Below are 22,811 nucleotides of genomic sequence, written 5' to 3'. Positions count from 1 at the left end.
GAAACCAGAGCGCACGGAAACGCCGTTTACCTTCCTGCCACAGCGGTACCTATTTATCTACTTGCACTGCTGTGTTTTCGAAGTGCAAGGTTGGCAGGAGCAGGGACCGAGCAACGGGAGCTCACTCCATCATGGGGATTCAAACCGGCAACCTTCCGATCAGCAAGCCCAAGAGGCTCAGTGGTTTATAACACAGCGCCACCCGCTCCCAGGAATGTTGGAAGGTATGGCAAAACCAACTATAGGAAGCAACTTACACCTGCTTAAGTTCTACCAGCCTGAGCTCTGCTGGTGTAGCTCCAGCTCAGCAGACATGAGAGATTGACTCCAGTATAGCCTTGGCTCTACTGGGAAGGACCAAGATGAGCAGCATCGAACCTTCCCAGACTAGCAGATCTGGGGTTTGAATGGCAACTACTTCTTATGTACCTTTTTGTATTTCCTACACAAATGTATGCTTTGGCTGAGTGGGTGACCAAGAGCACTGAATTATTCTGCTATTCCCATTCAAAACCCAGGCAGCAATTCCCCACCAGGACTGGGTGGAGTCCCTTTCCTGATCCTCACATCCGTATACTCCAAAAATCATGCAGCCCTTTTTGTGGTCTTGCTCTTTTCTTATTTCTACCATTTTCCTTTACAGGAACAATCCAAATCAGTTCTCTTAGCTTAACTTTTACAGTCATCTGATCCACGCAGTGTTTTCCCCTAAACATTTCCATATTCTGTTGTAACTATTAACTAGACAGATTCGTTGCCAACCTCCTGCATATTCTATCCGGAGCGCAAAACTTTCAGAGCAGCTTTTCGTGAACACAAGGCTCGGTGGCGAAGTAATATTGCTAAAAACTTGGGAAATTGTTTGGTTTTGTCTGAATGGGATGTTACACACAAAACAGGTGCTGGTGATCGGACCATCCCCTTCACCACAAAAATAAACAATCATTGCTCATCCAAATGAGGACTCATCCAAGGTTCCTGATGTTCTAGGGTTGATTGTTCTAGGGTTCTGCATAATATCGAAGCCTCGCCAAGTAGAGGAGGATTTGTCCCTTCAGATAGTCATTCCTCCAGCTCAAAGGGTGATGGAAACTGGGGGCAGAACTAGCATGGCTGTCCCTGCACCCCACACCTCCATGTTACTTTCCCCAGTTATAGGAGGCCTGAATAGGGCTGTAGTAGTAAAAGCTATGGTTTTCCCAGTAGTGATGTATGGAAGTGAGAGCTGGGCCATAAAGAAGACTGATTGCTGAAGAATTGATGCTTTTGAATTATGGTGCTGGAGGAGACTCTTGAGAGTCCCATGGACTGCAAGAAGATCTAACCTCTCCATTCTGAAGGAAATCAGCCCTGAGTGCTCACTGGAAGGACAGATCCTGAAGCTGAGGCTCCAATACTTTGGCCACCTCATGAGAAGAGAAGACTCCCTGGAAAAGACCCTGATGTTGGGAAAGAAGGAGGGCACAAGGAGAAGGGGACAACAGAGGATGAGATGGTTGGACAGTGTTCTCGAAACTACTAACATGAGTTTGACCAAACTGCGGGAGGCAGTGGAAGACAGGAGTGCCTGGCGTGCTCTGGTCCATGGGGTCACGAAGAGTCGGACACAACTAAATGACTAAACAACAACAACAACATGATGATGACATTATCCACTTAGGCAAACAGTTCTTCTTAAAGGGAAAACATACTCAGCAAATGCTGGAGATCACAGTGGGGCAGAAGGGAGGACATGATCTCCAAGACGTGGTACCTAAGACAATTAGGGATTTATGGGTTTTAAGCAACACTTTGAATTAGTGTGGCCAGGTGAAAAAGAGGACGGGGCTCCTGTAGCTTTAGTAGTTATGTGTAACAGCAGTTAAAGGTGCAAGAATCATAGAATTGTAGAGTTGAAAGGGACCTCAAGGGTCATCTAGTCCAACCCCCTCCAATGCAAGAATCTCAGCTAAAGTATCCATGGCAGATGGCCATCCAACCTCTGCTTAAAACCTCCAAGGAAAGAGAACCCACCACCTCCGGAAGGAGATGGTTCCACTGTCAAAGAGCTCTTACTGTCGGAAACTTTTTCTGTATGTTTAGTCGGAATTTCCTTTCTCCTTTCAATAACTCTGCCCTTTTTTCTTTCTTTCTTTTTTGTCTGGGTGCCCCACTTTGAACTGTGTTTGAAAGGGAATAGAGGGTAGATATCTGTCTGTGTACAACATGCTTGTGACCCCCAGTCCTTGGCAGATGCTGCACTAGCCACAATGCTCCAGTGTCTATATCTAGATATGTATATCTCAGTCTCTCCAGCAAGAATTCTGACCTCACCAGGCCAGCTTGAATTGCTGGGCAGAATTTGCTTGTATGTGAAAAGCAGCCAGCTAGTTGTTCAGGCAGCAGCACTAGATAAAATTTGTAGAAACGAAATTTGTCTAACTTGCAGTCCAGCCTTTTGTATTTCTTTCTTCCCAGAGAGAGCAGACTACCAAAACTAAGATCTGACATGTTTTCCTTAGAAAGGGACTGTCCTCTAGAGACCTAATGCTTTTCATCCATCAGCGAAGGTTCTGTTGGGGTTCATTTATGCAACAGCAGGTCTTTTTCTCCTCTCAAGCTAAGAGTCATTAGTTTAGCTAATGTTTATCTTGCAAAACCTTTTACAATCACAAACGCATTAATAAAACCCCAAAATCTGGCAAATTTAATTGCTAGAAAATAAAAAGTCTACTTGTATCTTAAGGGCTGGTAATTAAAATCTCATGTTCCCTTCTTATTTCAGCAACTACAAATGTGATGTTCTCGTGAAATCTTTAAAGTTTATTGCAAAGCCTCAAGAGTACTTTACACATGGTTCAGACATGACTCTGGTGATTTGGGCTATTTCTATTGCCTCATGAATGAATATCTGTCTTGAGACCCGAAATGGTTGTTTCATGTTATTAAAATATATTCATAATCCACAATGCCATTGATCTGCATCTGCTTCATATTTAATATTAGAACAGCTGAGGGGGCAGGGATGAGGGTGACTCATAGATAATATATGCTTCATGTTTCCTCCTTTATTAGATGGCTAGTCTAATGTGCCTCCTATATGGTTTGTTACTCCAACATGACTTATTGAGAACCTAGCCTTCTATGGAGCTTGCATCTGTACATTTAAAGCAGTATTGAACCATTTAATACAGCCATGGCTTCCCCCAAAGAACCCTGGGAAGTGTAGTTTGTTAAGGGTGCTGTGACTTTCTGGGAGTTCCCTGTTTCCCTCATAGAGCTTTAATTTTCCAAGTTCCCTGGGGAGAGGGATTGGCTGTTAAATTGTAGCTTTGTGAGATGAATAGGGGTATGACGCGGGTGGCGCTGTGGGTTAAACCACAGAGCCTAGGACTTGCCAATCAGAAGGTCAGCGGTTCAAATCCCCGTGACGGGGTGAGCTCCCGTTGCTCGGTCTTCTCTTGCCAACCTAGCAGTTCGAAAGCACGTCAAAGTGCAAGTAGATAAATAGGTACCGCTCCAGCGGGAAGGTAAACGGTATTTCCGTGCGCTGCTCTGGTTCACCAAAAGCGGCTTAGTCATGCTGGCCACATGACCCAGAAGCTGTACACCGGCTCCCTCGGCCAATAAAGCGAGATGAGCTCTGCAACCCCAGAATCGGCCATGACTGGACCTAATGGTCAGGGGTCCCTTTACCTTTACCTTACTGCTTTAAAGGTATAGAGTAGATGGAGCCTGAGTCAGACCATTGGTTCATCTAGCTCAGTATTGTCTACACCGACTGCCAGAAGCTCACCAGGGTTTCAGTCTTGGGTACTGCCCAACCTTTACCTGGAGATGGCAAGGATTGAACCTGCAGGCAATACAGATAATCTGCCACGGGGCTATGCCTCTGGCCCCTCCCCAGTCCATCTTTGTCGCTTGATTCTGGCCAGCAATGACTTTTCTGACTTCCATATGCTGACTTTGTCTGTTCTTTGACAATGCAGACAAAGTTGCTGTAAGGAACGCTCAGGTAAATGCTAGACTACTGCAATGCAGTCAGTGTGGGCAACCTATTGGAATGTGTTCAGCAACTACTGCATGTCCAAAATGTTGCAGCTGTGTTGCTGACATAGCTAACACCTAACTCCAATTCTCAAGTAATTGTACTGGGTACCAGTAAGTTTCTTGGTCCAGTTCAAAGTGTTGTTTTTAACCTTTTGACCATAAATGCTCTGGTCTCTGGAGATCTCAAGGAATGCCTCCTCATGGAAATGGGTGGGTTGGGGGATCTCTAAAAGAGAGGCAAACAATTAATCACAGGATTCTTTAATTGCCAAGAAGGTCTTGGCAATTAAAAGGTAAAGGGTAAAGGGACCCCTGACCATTAGGTCCAGTCATGACTGACTCTGGGGTTGCGGCGCTCATCTCGCTTTATTGGCTGAGGGAGCCAGCGTACAGCTTCTGGGTCATGTGGCCAGCATGACTAAGCTGCTTCTGGCCGTTTACCTTCCCGCCGGAGTGGTACCTATTTATCTACTTGCACTTTGACATTCTTTTGAACTGCTAGGTTGGCAGGAGCAGGGACCGAGCAACAGGAGCTCACCCCATCACAGGGATTCGAACCGCCGACCTTCTGATCGGCAAGTCCTAGGCTCTGTGGTTTAATCCACAGTGCCACCTGTGTCCCTTGTCTTGGCAATTACATCAACATAAATCTGATGTTGGAAGCTGCCCAGAGTTGCTGGAGAAACCCAGTCAGATTCAGATGGGTGGGTATAAATACTACTACTACTACTACTACTACTACAGCAACAACAACAACAACAACAGGACGTCCCTATTTTCATTGAACAAGTGTTGGAGGGTATGCACAAACTCTCATGTCTAAGGACCACTGTTAAGGCTTTCTTAACAGCTCATTAGAGGCATTGCAGGTGGTAAATTCTGTGGTGTTTTGTGCTCTCGCAGGTGGCCTGAGCACTGAGGCTAAGAAAAAGCCTTCTGTTTTAGGAAGGCTTTTATGACTTAAATATTCTGTTTCAGCCAGTTGGGTTTTAAGCTTGGCTCTGCTTTATCATGCCTTTAGTTCTTGTTTTATGATCTTGTTTTTATCATTTTTATTGTCTGTACTTTGCTTCAGGGACATCTTTGGCTGGGAAGCAGGTGAAACGATAGATAGGATCGCCTCAGCTGTGTGATGAATACTTTCTGGAGGAAGCAGAGCTTCTTAATAGCGGCATGGCAGGCAAAAATAAAATAAGATGCAGGTTTATCCAGCATGGGGATGATGCCATCTCAGAAAGGTTAGGCCTGCTCAGTTTCTATATGTCATATGCAATAATTCAAGGTGTGCACTGAAGATGGCCATCTGAACTGCATTTCCACAATAGAGTTGCCTATGGGGCCATCAGACTGGTGTTCTATTGAAGGTATGTTTAGGGTTCCTGACACCTGCAAAGTTGTTAAGCTTCTTTTGGAAACCTGACCCAAAATTAGTGATTTCAAGCTTTTGGGGCTGTTTCAGCTGCTTTTTCCATTGCCGTACATCCAGCTTTCCCCTAACATTTTGCCGATTCAGCAAAATTCCCCCTGGCGCCATTTTTACACCTGGAAACCAGGGTATATCAGGAATTTTCCTGACATATGGCCTGCCTAGTGTATGTTCTGCAGCATCATCTTGACACAATAATAGCACATTAGTGATGGGTTTATTCTGCTTCAATTTCTTCTGCAATGCTACCACATTATTGCTGTCTGGAGGGACAACAAAAGTGGGACAAGAACAAACCAGAACATTTGTGGTTTTAAAAAGTTAATAGGCTTCACATCCAATAACCTCCATTTCCCCAGGACATCGCTGATTGACAGAAGCCACCCCAGCTTCTTAGATCAATCTGTGATATCCCACTTCCTCTGCTGCTGCCTCTGCCAGGTCTCTGCCAGGGAACGCCAGCTCTGCAAGGCCTCCACCAGACCTCTGCTGAGGCCTGGAGGCCCTCTGCTCCCATTGACATGCTTCAGGAAGCCAGGCAGCACTCCCAGAAGTGCACTTCCAGTGTGGCACTGGCTTCAAGAAGTGTATCAGGAGCCTCACTGGGCCTCATCGAGCTTTGCAGCGACAGTGGCCTCGTCGTGGCAGTGGCAGAGGAGGGAAATGGCACCTGTTGGAAGTATTCAGTCATGTATTTAAAGCAAAATTGACTATAGTGGTACCTCAGAAGTCAAACAGAATCTGTTCCAGAAGTCCATTTGACTTCCTAAGCATTCAGAAACCAAGGCGTGGCTTCCAATTGGCTGCAGGAAGCTCCTTCAGCCAATAGGAAGCCACAGAAGCTGTGTCAGATGTTTGGGTTCCAAAGAACATTCAAAAACCAGAACACTCACTTCCAGGTTTGTGGCATTCAGGAGCCAAAATATTAGACTTGCATGGGGTGCAAGGTACAACTGTATTTCGTTAAATGGTCAGACGATTAATGAACTTTTTTTATTATTATTTTAAAAATGGTTGACAACCCTAATAGTTACTGTGTGGTGTTAGCTAACTGCAACAGATATGAACAAATAGGAACGAGCGGTTTTAAATAGTGACGACATAATTAGTAATTTTGTTTTGAGTTTCAGTGTCACATGTGTGAAATAGAAAAGATCTAGAAGAAGATTCTTTTAAACAAAAGTGTATAATTTGATCATGTGGAAGTTATTAGTACAGTTCTTTTGTTTCATCAGGAGTTTGGAATAATGCGGAGCTGCACTGGACCCATCTGGCTGAGCAGGAAAATCCCATTTAATTGCTCTTTTGCCAAAAATGTTAAATCACTTCCTGGGAATGCATTTAATTTAAAGCATATGGAAACTATCGAGGAAGGTCCATAGTGAATTCAAAGCTATGTTTTAGCTGCAAGCATTTTTCATAAGTTACAGTAAGGCATGTTATCCTGCTGGGTTGATAGTATGTTAGCAACCCCTTCCCCACAAAAAAAAAGCCCTTAAGTTTTATGGGGCTTGCTTGCCTGAAGAAGTGATGGAATAATATGTTTTCACTCCTTATTGTGTTTTTAAGGGAAATAATACTTATCCAGTAGTTTGGTTGATATTCTTAGTTCTTATGGAAAGCACATATGGGCCGGAGAAGGGAGTAACATGTTGTCATTTCAACAAATGTTTGAATAGTTGATCTTTTTGACATTTCATTTGCTTGGTCTAAATGACGCAATATACTATCTTATTTTCTGTGTTTCATGCTCAGACCTTCTGACCTCGACTGGTTCAATAAATTGGTTTATTGACTGGAAATGTCAAGGTCAAATTTGGCGTTTTTTGCGAAATAGCAGGGGAATTTCAAAGGAACAACAACAAAAAAGTTTTCATAAGATGTACGGTGGGAGGCCTACATGCCCCTGAGGGCAAAATTAGACTGTACTCGAGACATGTGGTAGCTACTGAAAATTGCAGCCCAGTGTCTGCTCTTCTCTGCACTGTAATGTGTGACACAAATATTGTGCTCTCCGCTTAATTGATAAGCCAGTGAAGAGGCAAATGAAGAAAAACCAGAGTTGTCGTGGCTGCATTTTGTCTCATGGGGCACCTGTAGCCCACCAGACATTTCTGGACTACAACCCACATTAATTCTAACCATTAACCATGCTGCCCGGGGTTTCCTATTCCTGCTTTAAATGCATAGACATAGTGTTATGTACTGAAGTTCTCACCCTGGGCCAGCAGGGGGATACTGTAGATAGTTATGCAAATGAAGGATCAAAAGTGACGTTCAGTGATTGGATAGTTTTAGAAAGTTGCTACAGTAACGTTGTACTGGAGCTCTATATAAGCAGGCTGACTGAGCCCTTCAGCTCAGTTCTGTTCTGGCCTCTGAATAAACAAGAGCTGTTTGAAGAATTGCTGTGTCATCTGATATGTTCACCCACAACTTAACACATAGTATCTGGGTAATGATCTGTCACCCAAAGGAATCTGAATGACACGTAGAAGTATTTTGGAGTTTTGCTCAGTTTACAATGTGTCTTGTTTTATAATGGGAAAATCAAAATGGATTAGCAATCGCAGAGACTGTGACCTTCTGCCCACAAAGTAAAATATTTAGGTTCCCTACCTCACACTGTTGCGGTGTGAGACAGAGATCTGCAACATCCGCACAAGTAATCCATTCAGCTTTTTGTGTCCCAATGTGCTAGCCCCACCTTTGTCAAAAATAGAGGGCGGGACTATATTAGTCCCAAGACTATAAATACTTTGCCAGGAGGTGTGTGTTTTTTTATCTCCTATTCTTCCTTCAATCTCAGAGCAATATAGAAACTGTTCCGCTTCAGAGATTAAACTGCATCAGGTATCTTCCAGCAATTCTATATGTTCTTTTACTTATGTACTTACATCCCTCACAGATTGGGAGCACCTCCCATTTTAAAACAATGAAACAATAAAATATAAAATATCAGTAAAACACTAAAGCAGAGACTCAAAGAAGTAAATGGCAGCAACTTACTGGTAAATGCAGATGGAACTGAAAAAGGCTGAGTATATTTTAAACAATTAAGTCTTTGCCTGATGCTGAAGGAATTAAAGACATGGCACCAGGTGTCTGGAAAGTTCCACAAGTGGGGTACCACCACAGAAAAGGCTCTTTCCCCTGTCACTTCTTGCCTTGCTTCAGGAGGTGTGAGCACCTTAAGAAGAGGCTCTAGATTTGTAATCTATCCTGCTTCAGTTTAGGAACTGATTTGTTAAGCTACCTCGATCCATTTGTCTATGGCAGGACTGGAGAACCCTGTGGGAGACCAACAACTCTTCATTTGCCATGCTGACCAGGGAGTTGGAGTCCAAGAATATTTAGAGGGCCACAAATTCGCCTTCCATGGTTTATATGGACTATTGAGCAGGAAGTTCCTGGAATCAGCTTCTATTGTGTGTCAGTTTTAGAGTATGCTCAAAATATTATAGCTTTGAACTAAATTACTAGAGTTTGCATACCTTTTTTATGTTGAACTCTTTGTAATACAAAGAAAGAATTTAAGACTGCAGTCCTGCATCCACTTACCTGGAAGTAAGCCCTACTGGATACAGTGGGACTTACATTCAAGTAAGCATACATATCACAGACATTGGCCAATGTGAATTTATGAATGTCATGTTTTGGTGCAGCTGAGGACATGGGAGCAAAATCTAGTAATGACTCACTGGAGAGAGACTATGGGAGAGAGAGATCTGCTCTTCTTCAGATGCTAATCCACATATTGGGAGAGAATAAGCATCTACACCATTATAAATCACTGTTATCTAGCACAGCTGTATATATATATTTTCTTGGGCTGCCACAAGCAGAACAACGGTGCCCCATCATGTGCAATATTTTAGCTTCGTTAGCAGACACATCTGCGCAGGAGGGCTTTGAGAAAGAGAAAATAAAGCTTTTTAAAGGGTTTTTTTGCACATTTGTTTGTTTGTTTGCTTGTGTGCTCTTATGAGATGTCCGTGGGGATGGGGGCGAACCATCGCTCTGTGGTGGAGCACATGTTTTGCAATCACAAAGTCTCAGGTTCAGGCCTTGGCAGATCCAGCTGGGAAAAGATCAGGTATCAAGTGAAGCGAAAGATCTGTGCCTGAGACCCTGGAGAGTTTCTGCCAAGCTAGATGGACGAACAGGGAGCTGCAGGCAGACAAATAAGCAGGCGAAGGTATTGTTATAGATTGGGGGGAGGGGGGACCCAAATGAACTAATGAACATGCGTGGGTGGTGAGCAGAGACTGCCTCATGATGTCACTCCTAACCAGCAACTGTGTTAATTTTATCTCATATGGATGTCTGAAAGAATACCGAGAGGCAGAGATGTATGTGTGATCATTCATCTCCATTTTTTAAATTCTGTTTTTAGAAATGTAACATCTTTTCCTTCCTTTGCAGGCCATGCCAATTTTTACAGAAAAGGAGAAGGCTGGTAAGTGGCGGGACCCCCCGTTTGTTTTTATTTTCTTTTGGTCTCTGCCCCTAACTTAATTTTTGTACAACGTTGGTTTGCATATCGTCATGGAAAGAGCTGAGCTGAAATTTCAGCAGGTGGTGCAAAAACAAGAAACCCAAGAAATAATATTGTACAACTGCAGGGTGTTCATCAGCAGCAGTGCTATTCCATGCCAGGGGAAAAGGTAGTGTCTGATTGTAGCAAAGATTTGTGAAAAGTTCACAACATGAACGGTTTTGTTAAACTGATATGGTAAGAGGCAATATGGTTGCTGCAAAAAAATTATATACTAGGATCTTGCTTTCTTATTGGTCAGTCTTTGATATTATTTGGTTGGCTGGTGGCTTAGTACTTCGGTGCTTTTGCCTGATGTGGCAGGCGAGGGGGAATTAACGGTGAAAAGGATTGGCACCCACTTTCAGAAGACTGGATGGCAACTGTTTGTGATCAGGGTCTATTCTCCACAATGTTGTACACAATATTTTAGACCCTAAATTTAGAGGCTCTTTGTGGTCAGAGGACAGGACCCCAAGCTTTTCATATTCCATCTCTTCCCCTCTTTGTTCATTGAGCGTTCATCCTGATTTGTTTGCACAAAATTTGTGGATAAGCTAGATGATGTTGACTGTTGCTTCTGATTTGTTTGTGGGAAGTTATATGACGTTTGTTGCCTCAAGCAGTTGTTGTCTAATGCATTTTCCCAACACTTTCCTTCTTGCAAAAAGTCTGATTTTATGAAGAAAAGCAAGCTTGTTGTACATGAGTACTAAATCAGCTTTACTTGCAGTGAATCTGCTGGTATGTGATTGAATCTTTTTGGAAACAGTAATGTTCTGAAATTGCCCAGTCCGTAGATAACGTAGGGTAACAGTAGCTCGTGTCTGTTTTGACTCATTTTGTTGCTTACTACATTGTTCATTGTATCTACAAGGCTAGACGATTTTGTAAGATGTTGCCGTTTTTTCTGTAAAAGGATATTTTGGTAACCTGCTTGTTTAGCACAATAGCAGTTCCCTGCCTTTCCTTGCAAAGATATTGGAGCGGTGTACATTTTATTATTAACAGGAGCTGGGTGACATCTAGTAGATAGAGACTTCCACAAGACCACCCAATGAGCTTTATGGCTGACCATGGATTCAAACTTAGGCTCCCCAACCCAAGTCCATCTGCTGCCCTACACGGGTTCTCAGTAGACACTAGCATCTTGAACTAGTAATTTTCTGTGACACCTTTGATCTGCAAGTAGAAAAATACAGAGGCAATTAAAAGGGATCCTTAGCTGTTGGAAGCTTCTTCTAGTCTCTGATTGCAGCATCAGGCACTGTATGATCCTCACGATGCCACCAGATGGTGAGAGGAACTGAAGACTATAAAGTGACTGAGTGATGACAAGATGGGTCAAGCCGCAGTGTGTGAGCTCTCAGCAGGAAGGCCTTTTAAAAGTCACTGCCGACATGCTCCTCTGTCAGTAAACAAGATGCTTTTTTAAAAACTGCCTGGTGAGCCAGAATGCTTTAAACTTTGATCTAAGTGGAACTGTAGTAAGAAAGCATTAAAGGCTGCAATAGCTTTTACAAAAGTATTTTGATTAAATTCCCTGTCCTTTTTCCTTCTTCCAGTCGATTTTGGCTTACAGTATAAGGTTGGTAAGAATCACAAGCGTTCTGCATCCACAGTATTTTCAGATATCGCCAGAAGAGCTGATTTACTCTTTAAAGAAGTTATCTTCTTTAAGCAGGCACAGAAAATGCAAGGGATTCCGCTAAATAAATAAAAAATGTCTTTTCTCTCGGAAGGAGCTAAGCACAAATGTACACGTCTTCATAAAGAGACAGAAAATTAAGACTTCAGTCAGCCTCAGTTCTTCCTCAGTTGCTTTCACCCCAGCCCAGAGTGCAGATGTGGAACAACTAGGGCAAATAGCCAGGCATATTTATTGGATATAGTGTCGTTTTATTGCTCTGGCTTTTGATAAGTGCTTTTGGCTAGCTGTAGTATATTTTTAAATGTTGTTCTTGTAATTTTAGAATTGATGATGATGATGTTTTAATGTTTATATGCTACCTTGAAAAGACTTGGTCCAGAAAGGCAGTCTAGCAATTAAATCAGACTTCCTCTTTGAAGAAATCTTTGATCAACATGCACATGTTCAGTATGGAGCCACAGTGATGGCACTTCATTCACTGGTGCAGGGATGAAGTGACGCAGCATTAGCCCCCTATCCCATGCCACTGCAGCATTACATCTGTGTGGAGCCAGGAGACACAGTCCTGTTCCCCCTTCATATGCTACACCTCCATGCATAGTGCTAATATCTACAAAAAGCTTCAATGGATGACAAATGTATAAGCAATGCAATCACACTTAGTTATTTTTAAGAGCATTTCAGGTCTTGCATGTCTGCAAAAGACCCAAAACATATACAGTAATACCTCCGCGGACGTCTGCCTTGTCTAGTGTCTATTCCGGCGAACGTCCACGGCAAACCCGGAAGTACCGGAACAGATTACTTCTGGGTTTGCCACTTCCGCATGCGCAGAAGCGCTAAATCATGTGCATGCTCCGTGCACATGCGCAGATGCAGCACTTTGCCCTGCATCCTTTTCAGCTAGCGGCCAGGGCTCCGGAACAGATCCCGGCCACAAAATGAGGTACGACTGTATGCATTTCCTTGCCAAAAAGAAGAAGATGATCCTTTCCCACTTCTCCTAGTTTTCTATACTGTTACCAGCCACCCCAATCTCTGATGAGCAGTAACAAGATTCCAGGGGGCTTGGCCCTTAACAAGGGTTTGTGTTCCCTGGGAATGGGGCACAGTGGAGACCAGTGGTGTAACATGGGTTGCCAGTGCCCGGGGTGGGGAAATCGTTGCGCCCTCCTGATGGACTGGGCAGCTGGGGTGGGGCACACCAGAGGGGTGCTTCCAGAGCCCACACGGAGGGTGAACGGAGCCGGCCTCCATCCACCTGCCCACTAAACCAACCTGCCTGCCTCTGAGCCTCAGCTGCCAGGGCTCTGTGCCTGTCGTGGGGGCGGCTGATTGCGCCCCCTCAAAAATGTGTGCCCCGGGGCCCCACGCTGTGCCTCTGGTGGATACTGTCATGTCTCTATGAAGTATTCTACCCCCTTACTAAATCTGGGATTATTGGGAGTCTTCCCCGCTCCCTATGAATTCATAACTCCGCTATTATGTGAACTGACTTCCATTGGTTTTGGCTTTCAGCTTTGTGGTGATCAACCTGCTAGCCTGACCAGCACTTGTGTCTCTCTGTCAAATGAGCATTTTCAACCTTTCCAGCTTGTCACTCTGCAAAAGCAGTCCCAGCATTCCTTCCTGAACTGCATGGGTGACTGCCAAACACCAATAAATTTTAATGGACATATTATTGCATTTGGTTGCTCCATTGGCATTTATGGGCTGGGAGAAAGTGTGATGACGACCATAGTTCCTGATTAACAGTTCATATTAGGGAGCGTGTCAGCCTTCCTTTCTTTTTTAAGGAAGAGTAGAAAGTTTTAATGGTTCTGTCTTTCAGTGAATTCCTTGCTGCTGCTTCTTTTTTTAAGCCTGTTGGTGAAACCAATAAATGCCCCTCCAGTTTAATACAGTGTCTGCTGGCAAAAAACACACACTGCATGAGCATTATATGTCAACAATCCAGATATGCTTTGATTGAAAAGATTAGCTCGCTTGCTCTCCCCCCCCCCCCTTATCTAATCTTCCTTCTGTGAGTCTGATCCATGGAGGGGGCTTTCCCAGTGAGCCAGCATGAGCTGTCAAGTCGGGTTGACAGCCCTGAAGTCATAAGCAGGTTCGCTGGGCCTCTGTGACTTCCTGCTTCGGAAAGAAAGTGGGCAGAGGGACCTAGAGGGCTTTGCTTTGGCTGAAGGAGAGTGGCAGATGAGGCTCTGCAGCAGCAGCACCTTGGCTGGCATGGGCAGGCCAGGGGGCACTGGGCAGGGGCACCAACTTGAACAAACTATTGTGGGGGCCCAGGTAAGCCCCAGCCCACATAATTGATCATATGATGCAGTGCACACACACCATTTGAATGAGAATGCCCATCAACTTTGTGGGGGCCCGACCCCCTTTATTATGGGGGCCAAAGTTGGCTCCTATGCAACTGGGATTACAGCTGGCCAATGTAACCACAGTTAAGTATGGAAGGGCATTGTGCTTCACAATGGAAGTAATGCAGACAACAGGGGGGTTCTCCCCATAGGACCATTAACATTACTTAGATGCATCACTGTAAAGAAGGCATCAAGCATTTTTTTCTCAGACTTGGGCTGCCATGGCAGCAACCACAGAAACATCATCACCCCATACTGTTATGTGTCCGTGCATAGGACTAGGATCAGGGAGTCCTGGGCTGAAGCTTATTTGAAGGTTTTAGGCTAGGGGTGGCTAACCTGTGATAGCCCTCCAGCTCTGATAGACAACCATATCCATGAGCTCTGACCATTAGTCATGTTGGCTGTGGCTGATGAGATCTGCAGTCCCACAACACCAGCTAGGCCACAGATTCCCACCCATGTTCAAAGCAAATCATAGTTAAATCATTGTATGCTATTAGGAGGATAAAATGTGGCAGACCCGGGTATGCTGCCCTGAGGTCTTCAGAGAAAAAGTGAGATGCAGATGTGTTACATAATCAATGGGCAGTCCCTAGAAGAATCCAGTATTTGGGAGAGAAGCGAAATGCCTTTTAGCTGAGCAACACCTTTCATCTTCGCAAAGCATTGACAAAGTACTGTCTTTGATGTGTGGTTAGAATCTTGTTTGTTTGCACGCTACATTGAAAAAGCTGTGAATATAGGTTATGCATACAGATGTAGGCATTCTGTTGGCCTTTTGTGAGATGATTTGCATTTATTTATTTATTTCACAGGCTTATATACAGTGGTACCTCGGGTTACATGTGCTTCAGGTTACATACGCTTCTGGTTACAGACTCCGCTAACCCAGAAATATTACCTTGGGTTAAGAACTTTGCTTCAGGATGAGAACAGAAATTGTGCAGCGGCAGCACAGTGGCAGCGGGAGGCCCCATTAGCTAAAGTGGTGCTTCAGGTTAAGAACAGACCTCCGGAACGAATTAAGTACTTAACCCGAGGTACCACTGTACAACCTACGTAGGTCTCATCCACACCACACCTTTAAAGTACACCTCCCCCCTCCAAAAAAAAATAATTCCTGGGAGCTGTAGTTCACCCCTCACAAAGTCACAGCTCCCAGCAGCGTTGACAAACCACAGTTCTCAGGATTCTTTGAGGGAAGCCATTTGTTTTAAAGTGTGTTTTTACATGTATGGTGCGGCTATATGACCCTTCTCTGCTTAATTTCTTCCCATGATCGTTAGGAAGGGCTTCCCAGCAAAACAGGGCAAGCAAGTGTAACATTTGTTTTAATACATAAATCAGCATATGACCTGTGCTACTGACTCTGTTTGGGAAGGTACCCGTCATAACTGCATTGCCAAATCAAGTTGAGAGGTGGGGCTTCTCTTTCTCTACCATCAGTTATGCTGTCCTCCTTTTTCATGCACCCTGAGTTCGCCCAGGAGTCTAACACGGTTTGTTCAATGCAAGGAAGGCAATAATTGCTACCAGGAGAACTACCTTTGATGTACCATGCTGTCTTGTCTTTGAAGCTTTCTGCCTGAGTGCTGTACACTGAACAGAAGCAGGCTTGTGTTCTACATTCATGCACGCTCATTACTGAGAATTGTGCCTGGTGGTCATTGTTGGCCTGGGAATATTCTCAGCTATGTTTCTCCATCAAATCCAGATGGTCCTCTAGGGCATCTCTGTGTGTTCAGAATGTTTTCATCCTCTGCTTGCTTGGAAGAAGGAAACCTATGTCCTTCTTGTCATTCAGTGCTAAAGCAATAATCAGGACAAGAAGAATGCAGCTCTCTATTGCCCAGAGCCCAGATTGGGAAAGACTGCTTGCCAAATTTCTTCTCCCCTGACTAGAAATATGAATATGCTTCCTTGTCCAAAGCAGTGATGTAACTAGCTAGCACTAGGTAAAATGAAAATATGTATATGCCCTCAGGTTCCGCATGGTGTTGGGGAATGTTTTGGGAATACACATATGAATGACAAATCCTTCTTTGGTTTACGTAGGACCTGGGTGAAGTTAAAGATGGCATGTAGGTTCATGTTGCGACAATTTGCAATGGATGCCTACCCATAGCTGCAGTACTGCCAGCCATAGCTCAGTCGCAAAACACGTGCATTACCTGTGAGAAATTCCCGGTTTGGTCCCTGGCAAAGGGCTGGGGAAAGACTCCTGTCTGAGAGCCTGGGGAGCTCTGCCAGTCAATGAAGACTATAGATGGACAACCTGTAGTCCTTGACCTAATATAATAAAGGATGTCAGGCTCACCTTTGGCCCCGCCCACTTGTGGCATGTGGCATGCAAGTGATTACGTCAATGGAAGGCAACCCTCAAAAGAAACAAATGATTCCCAATCCCAGGTATAGTCAACACTGAGCTAGAGTGACCAGCAGTTTGACTCATCCGAAAGCAGCTTCATATGTCAATAACTGTTGCTGGTGTCAGTCTGTCTCAGGAAACAATGGAGTGCTCTTCTAGGCACTGCACTGGCAGCACTGAAGTGACCTCCCTAGGGTGCAAGCCTGGGCAGTGTGTATGGAAATCTGGGCTGGCCAGATGACAATACCGTTCTCTCAGCCTTGCGGAAGTGGTCCAAAGGAAATCAGAGCATCAGCTTGGTTGCAGGGGTTGCCAGAAGGAGGCATCCAACTGTCTAAGCGACTCCCCTCTGGATTTGTGAAAGGTTTACTCCTTAGCCTTTTCTTCTCAAAGATATCCCTCAAGGCAGCAGAGATTTCAGATCAGAGCTGTCCTTCTCCTAGATGGGCTACCTCCCAGGCTGACAAGTCCCATCTGTCCCTCACTTCCCTCTACAGCATGTGCACAAACTGCCTTCTTGATCGCTGGACCCACTATTGGTCTTGTCCACTCTGGAGCTTGTCTTCACATGCAGAGGAAGTCCCTAACTCACCAGGCATTTGAGACTTATTGGCTACCCTCACCTGGTTTAGCCAGCCAGTCAAAGCCATTCCCAGGGTGTGGCCACTGTCACATGCTAACAGCTTCTAGGAGCTACAGGTGAGAGCTGAGTGCAGGGTGGGCACCAAAGGTGGCCAACTACTTCCAAAGGAGGTACACATCAGAGGTACTACCCCTCCCACAACCCCCATGCACCCCTCATGCCAGTAAGTATTCTCAGAAAAGGAGGTGTTGGGGGCATGGATCTTGCGTGGCGAGATCCCGCCTCGCACCAGTAGAAATAAAGACACAGGACACAGTAATTTGGGTTAATGGGCTAAAATTAGGCCACAACTCTATTGGTTACAGGTGATGAGCGGTATTGGCTTAGGCATTGGTCCTATCAACTATTCGGCTTCAGCCTGCTTGTTTGAAGACCGGGAAGGGTTAACACCAGCAGGGGAGCCCTGCTGATGCACATCAACTAGGCACTGCCCCGGAGTCACCGCTCGGGGGGTGCCTGTTAGGAAATCTGCCATATCAGGAGAAACTGGCCACTCTCCAGGCACCCGGCACGATCTCCTGGTGACCTTCCTGTCTGCATTCCCGGCAGATGCAGGCTAGGTCGCGATCGGCGATCCTCCTCCACGTGAGAAGAACACACCGACCGCTCTTCCCCCCTCCCAGGTAGGGGGAAAGAGAGAGAGACAGAAATGTATTTACATCCCTTTATTTCTGTCTTTGCAGCATTACAGAGAAAACACATCTTCTTTCATCAGCGTCCATCAGAAGAGAGATAAACTCCACCTCCTGTACTTCCTGTACAGGTCATATTACACTCTGAGCTAATTCTGGTGCTTTGCACTGAAAATAGACCCTCCCTCTGTTCCCACGGAACAGTTCCAACATTCCCATTATGTTTTGCTTCCAAGCCACCTGCTGCTCGCGGTCGCATTGCATCCATATCATAACAGTGCCTTGGGCCCTGGCCTCCATAGGCTTCGGACCGGGCCACACACCCCAGAATCCTTTACCGGACTACCCTTCAATATCCGATTGGCTGGCCTGGGGATGACGTGGCCGAGGATTTCCTAGATTGCGCGGGGCTAGGAGCCAGCCTCCGCGCACATGTTGGGGGCGTGATGCCCGCAACCCCACCTCCTCCTGAGGTCGGAAGTGGCTTTATAAGACTGAGAAGAGGCTCGCAGGATCCTTTGGATCTCCCTCCCTCCTAAAAGTTTTCTCAACTCCCTGGGTTTGTGTTCTTTTCAGTATTGCCTAGTTTCATGAGTGAATGCTTGCCGGTACAAGATTTCCCCCTGAAATATCTGTTTGGCAGAATTGTCTCTTTCACTTACTTGGTGGTTTTTTTATTCTGAGTAGTAAATGTCAATGGGAACTCCTAGCCGAGAATTGGAGCAATTGGAGTGTGTCAAAGATGCCAGAAAAGTATGCATTTGGCAGCTGAGACTGGAGCACTGGAAAGGTGGATAACTTTTCCAAAAAAATGGCATGTCAATCAAATTGGAAGGAAATAATATTGGATTCTAATGAACTCCAGATTCAGAGCATGAAGGAAAGAAGAGCCCAGCAATCAGAGAGGGGTGGAAATTCAGTTCAGAACTTACCTAATTCACACTTTCTGAAACACATATGAGAACCGAAACTCAGCTATCTTTCAGAATTTGCACTTCTTGAAATTTGCAATGCAATTCTGTAGCCAAGTAATGTGTATAAAAATGCATGTACTAGTGTAAAAGTGTGTCTTAAAATGCATATTTTAGTGAAAATAACACGTTTTACATTACAGAAAATTGCTTTGCAGAAATATACATACAAAGCAACATTGCATACAAAATGTGACTACTAGCAGAAATTCACACAAAAATACTGTGAATCTCTTCTCTTGTAATATAACTTTCTTGTTTTCCTCCTCCATCCTTCCCCACACACCCAGAATCTTCTCCCAACGCTCTTGGGCCGATTTGGGGGTAGGGGTTGTATCCAGGGGAGTAGCGGAAAGAGATGTCACATTGCATAGTCAGAAGTCTGCTACGCTGGTGCAAGGGCAGCGTTGCATACAGGCTCATAGACCATAATACTCAGAGCTTCCTGCCTTAAGTGCTGTTGTTATTTACTGATCCCTTTAGATGAGGGGTGGGGGACTTTTCTTCTGTTGATGGCCATATTGCATCAGAGGCAATCTGTTGGGTGAAGTGTGATGGTAGTGGGCAAAGCCAGAAGTGGGATCTGTGATGTTAACATATGAGAGTGCTGGAGGTGAAATAGTTAAACAAGCTACCCAATCAGAACCCAGGGGGTGGAGTCAGAGGGACTATAAAACCAGCTCTGGGAGGGGTGAAGGGAGAGTTCATTGGGAGTTGTGTGGTGATTTGTGTGGGAGTGAATTGGGATAGAGTCTGTGGGTAGGTTGAGTTAGTGTAGCAAAATAAACTGAGTCAGGAACAGTTAGGCACTAGGAAGACAAGTACCGTATTTTTTGCTCTATAAGTCTCACTTTTTCCCTCCTAAAAAGTAAGGGGAAATGTGTATGCGTCTTATGGAGCGAATGCAGGCTGTGCAACTATCCCAGAAGCCAGAACAGCAAGAGAGATTGCTGCTTTCACTGTGCAGTGATCCCTCTTGCTGTTCTGGCTTCTGAGATTCAGAATATTTTTTTCTTGTTTTCCTCCTCCAAAAATGAGGTGCATCTTGTGGTCTGGTGCGTCTTATAGAGCGAAAAATATGGTGAATATCTGAGAGGATGTGTAGTGAGTAAGAGCAGGTAGCGAAAATTATAGGTCTGGATAGGCACTCCGTGATTGTAATTGACCGATACCACACGCTTGTTAAACTGCAATAAATAAACAGAAGTTTATGTTCCAATTTAACCCTGACTGGACTCAGTATTGTCCCAGGTAGGGCCTGGGTGGTGGCAGTGAGAAATAAAGTGGTGGCACAGGGATCAATAGACGGTGGAACGTCCAGGGACCCTGTGTGATCGCCACAGGGTTCTCCCCGTTTCTCTCTCCCTCTTCCTCCCAACCCAGTGGGCTGCTGTGGGGAGGACAGATCACTCTTGCCAGAGATCTGGACTGGCTGCTTACAGAGAGCTTTTTTCCTCTGCTGTCCTTCCATTACACCATTCTTTTTTTTTTTTTTTTTTTTTTTTTTTTTTTTTTTTTTTGCTTTGTCCCCCATTCTCGCCACCACTACCTCTTGCCTTCCTTGCCCTTGCTTTGAAGTCAGAGTTGCTTGATATAGCCACCCAGCCCATGGATCCACTTTGTGGGGTGGAGAAGAACACTAAGCGGTGTATTCGCTGTGAAAAAAGTTGTTAAATGGGGTAGATTTCCTCCGTACTCTGCAGTATTATTTCTAATGAGGCAATGAATACCACACAAAAGAAATCACAGGGCTGAGATGGCAGGCTTGTTTTCATAAAGCGAGCTGGAATATAAAACCTGAACAGAGTCAATTACACTTAGATAGATTAAAAGTCTGCGAGAGTATTTTTACTTTATTTTTATTTATTTTTTTGGTCAAAGCTAAATGTTACCGTTTAAGTAAGCCAAGCTAGCTCTCTTGATCCCAGGAAAGAATTCCACATCTGGAAAATCTTTGCTGCATCTGTGTTGGGTTTGAATACTTTTTGTTGCTTTCTCCACCAGTTCCCATGACTCCCTTACCTCTGTCCTGTTTTCTTAACAGGAAAACATTTTGTTGCCCAAGTGCACTCTGGTGCAACTAAAAATAGCATCATCATTTCATTTCCTGGGATTCTGTTACTTATCCTCCTTACCGATGTTTAAATCTAATTAGAGAGATACAACTTCCCCCCTTTCCTTTCCAGAAATAGGAGAGACATCCTTTGAGATTCATCAGTGCAATATGATGCAAATCATATTAATATAGGCAGTTACCTTCAAGGTAGGTTTTTTGGGTTATTTTGGCAGATATTTACAATCATAATTTTAACAACTGATGATGATCTATCCTTAGGCAGGGATTCCTGTAAGATGATAAAGAATATTACTGTGAATAATTTAAATAGTCCCAAATAAGTTAAGTCACTACATTTGTGGTGAAGAGATGTGCATGACATATCACCTGTAGTGGCGGCAAAGATTTTTAGCTATGTATGTGGTTGCCTTTTTGTGTGTGTGTGTGTGTGTGTGTAAAATCCTACTTCTTTTGTGCTTTTCTGCTTTCTGGAAACAATGATTTTGTTGTGACATACTAGTATGGGCTGAACAATAGCGTACTCACTCAAAATAGAGACTGAAATGGATACACAGCATAGCAAAGACTTGACTAGAACCAAAGAGGATTTAGACAAAATGTGAACAGCCTAGGGACATTGTGGAGCTGCCCTTCTACAATGCTCACTGGATAAAAACTACACACTGGGAATGGTGTCCACAGATGTGGTTATCTAAAGCTGCAAGAAACACAAATGTCCTATCCCAGAATAATTCCTTAAAAGATTCTATCAGGCTCCTCTGAAACCAATCCAGACAAACATTTTGTTTTTGTTTAACCTCATTGTCTAAGCAAAGAATCGCTTCTGTTGTTCCAAGGTCTCCTTTTACCAAAAATGGACAATGATTTGTGTTGTGCTAGAGAGGTCCAGGTGGTAGCTTCACCTGGGTTGTCCTGTACATCCTCTAGCTATTTTTCCTTCTATTATGCATTCAGTGGAGGAAAAGGAAACAAAACATTGCACCAAAACACCAGCTGAACCAGTCATCTGCTCAGCACTTTCTGACATTTTGAGAAAAATGCAGCCAGAGATTGTGTATGTGGCTCTCTTTCAATATTGGGCTTCACCTTGGCAGCTGGAGAAATATTAATGCAGCCTACAAAACAATTCTAGTTCCTGATCAATGCAAAGGTGTAATAATTGTTTTAAGGAATACACCAGAGTATGCACCATGAAGATAACTGGATAATCCAACTGGTGTTGGAAACACCAAGTGTTGGTGCTGACCTTTAAAGTCCTAAACAGCCTCGGTCCTGTATACATGAAGGAGCGTCTCCACCCCCATCGTTCAGCCTGGACACTGAGATCCAGCACCAAGGGCCTTCTGGCGGTTCCCTCATTGCAAGAAGTAAGGTTACAGGGAACCAGGCAGAGGGCTTCTCGGTAGTGGCGCCCGTCCTGTAGAACGCCCTCTCATCAGATGTCAAGGAAATAAGCAGCTATCCTATTTTTAAAAGACATCTGAAAACAGCCCTGTTTAGGTTAGGGAAGTTTTTAATTTTTAATGTTGTATTGTTTTTAACACTCAATTGGGGGAGAGAGAGACAGAGACAGAGACGACAGAGACAGAGACAGAGACAGAGACAGAGACAGAGACAGAGACAGAGAGAGAGAATTTGTCTATATACCTGAGTGGTTGTGGGTTTTTTTACAGCAGCCTAGCAGGATACATAGAGATTATTTATCCCCAATAAATATAGTTGAGAGATTAAGGCTTGCCTGAGGCCCCTATGATAAAGATGAGATTTGCTCTTGGGTCTCCCTGGTTCAAGGCACAGTCTCTTAGCCACTGTGTTGCACCAGCTAAATGGAATATGTCAACAGATTTCAACTATTATAAAGGCTGCTATAAAGAAAATGGGAAACAGTTTCCCTCAAAGACATATGGCTTAGAGTGCTGGAGTATAGATATAGCTAACATCATTTTTCAAATAAGCTTTGACCATAACTGATGGACAGAGGAATAAGTTGTTCTAGGAAGATAGTAGCATCTCTCGTGCTTTAGTCTAGATCTGCATCTCTGTGGCCGTTGACCTCTGTCATCCCTTCCAGCCTGATGATTTATGTCTCTAGAGCCTAACCATCT

General features: G+C 44.3%; 1 protein-coding gene across 5 annotated transcripts in view; it reads left to right on the top strand.

Annotated features, from left to right (window-relative positions):
• DLC1 (DLC1 Rho GTPase activating protein) overlaps positions 1-22,811 on the top strand; it is a 260,481-nt gene that overhangs the window by 95,432 nt on the left and 142,238 nt on the right. For all 5 annotated transcript variants that reach the window (XM_079989595.1, XM_079989599.1, XM_079989598.1 and 2 more), the window contains one exon: positions 9,881-9,914. In XM_079989595.1, coding sequence (XP_079845721.1) covers positions 9,881-9,914 — 34 coding nt within the window. The remainder of the gene's footprint in view (positions 1-9,880; positions 9,915-22,811) is intronic.

Source organism: Podarcis cretensis (genome assembly GCF_951804945.1).
Source record: "Podarcis cretensis genome assembly, chromosome: 9".
NCBI classification, from domain to species: Eukaryota; Metazoa; Chordata; class Lepidosauria; order Squamata; family Lacertidae; genus Podarcis; species Podarcis cretensis.
This window is presented reverse-complemented; position numbering and strand designations above follow the sequence as displayed.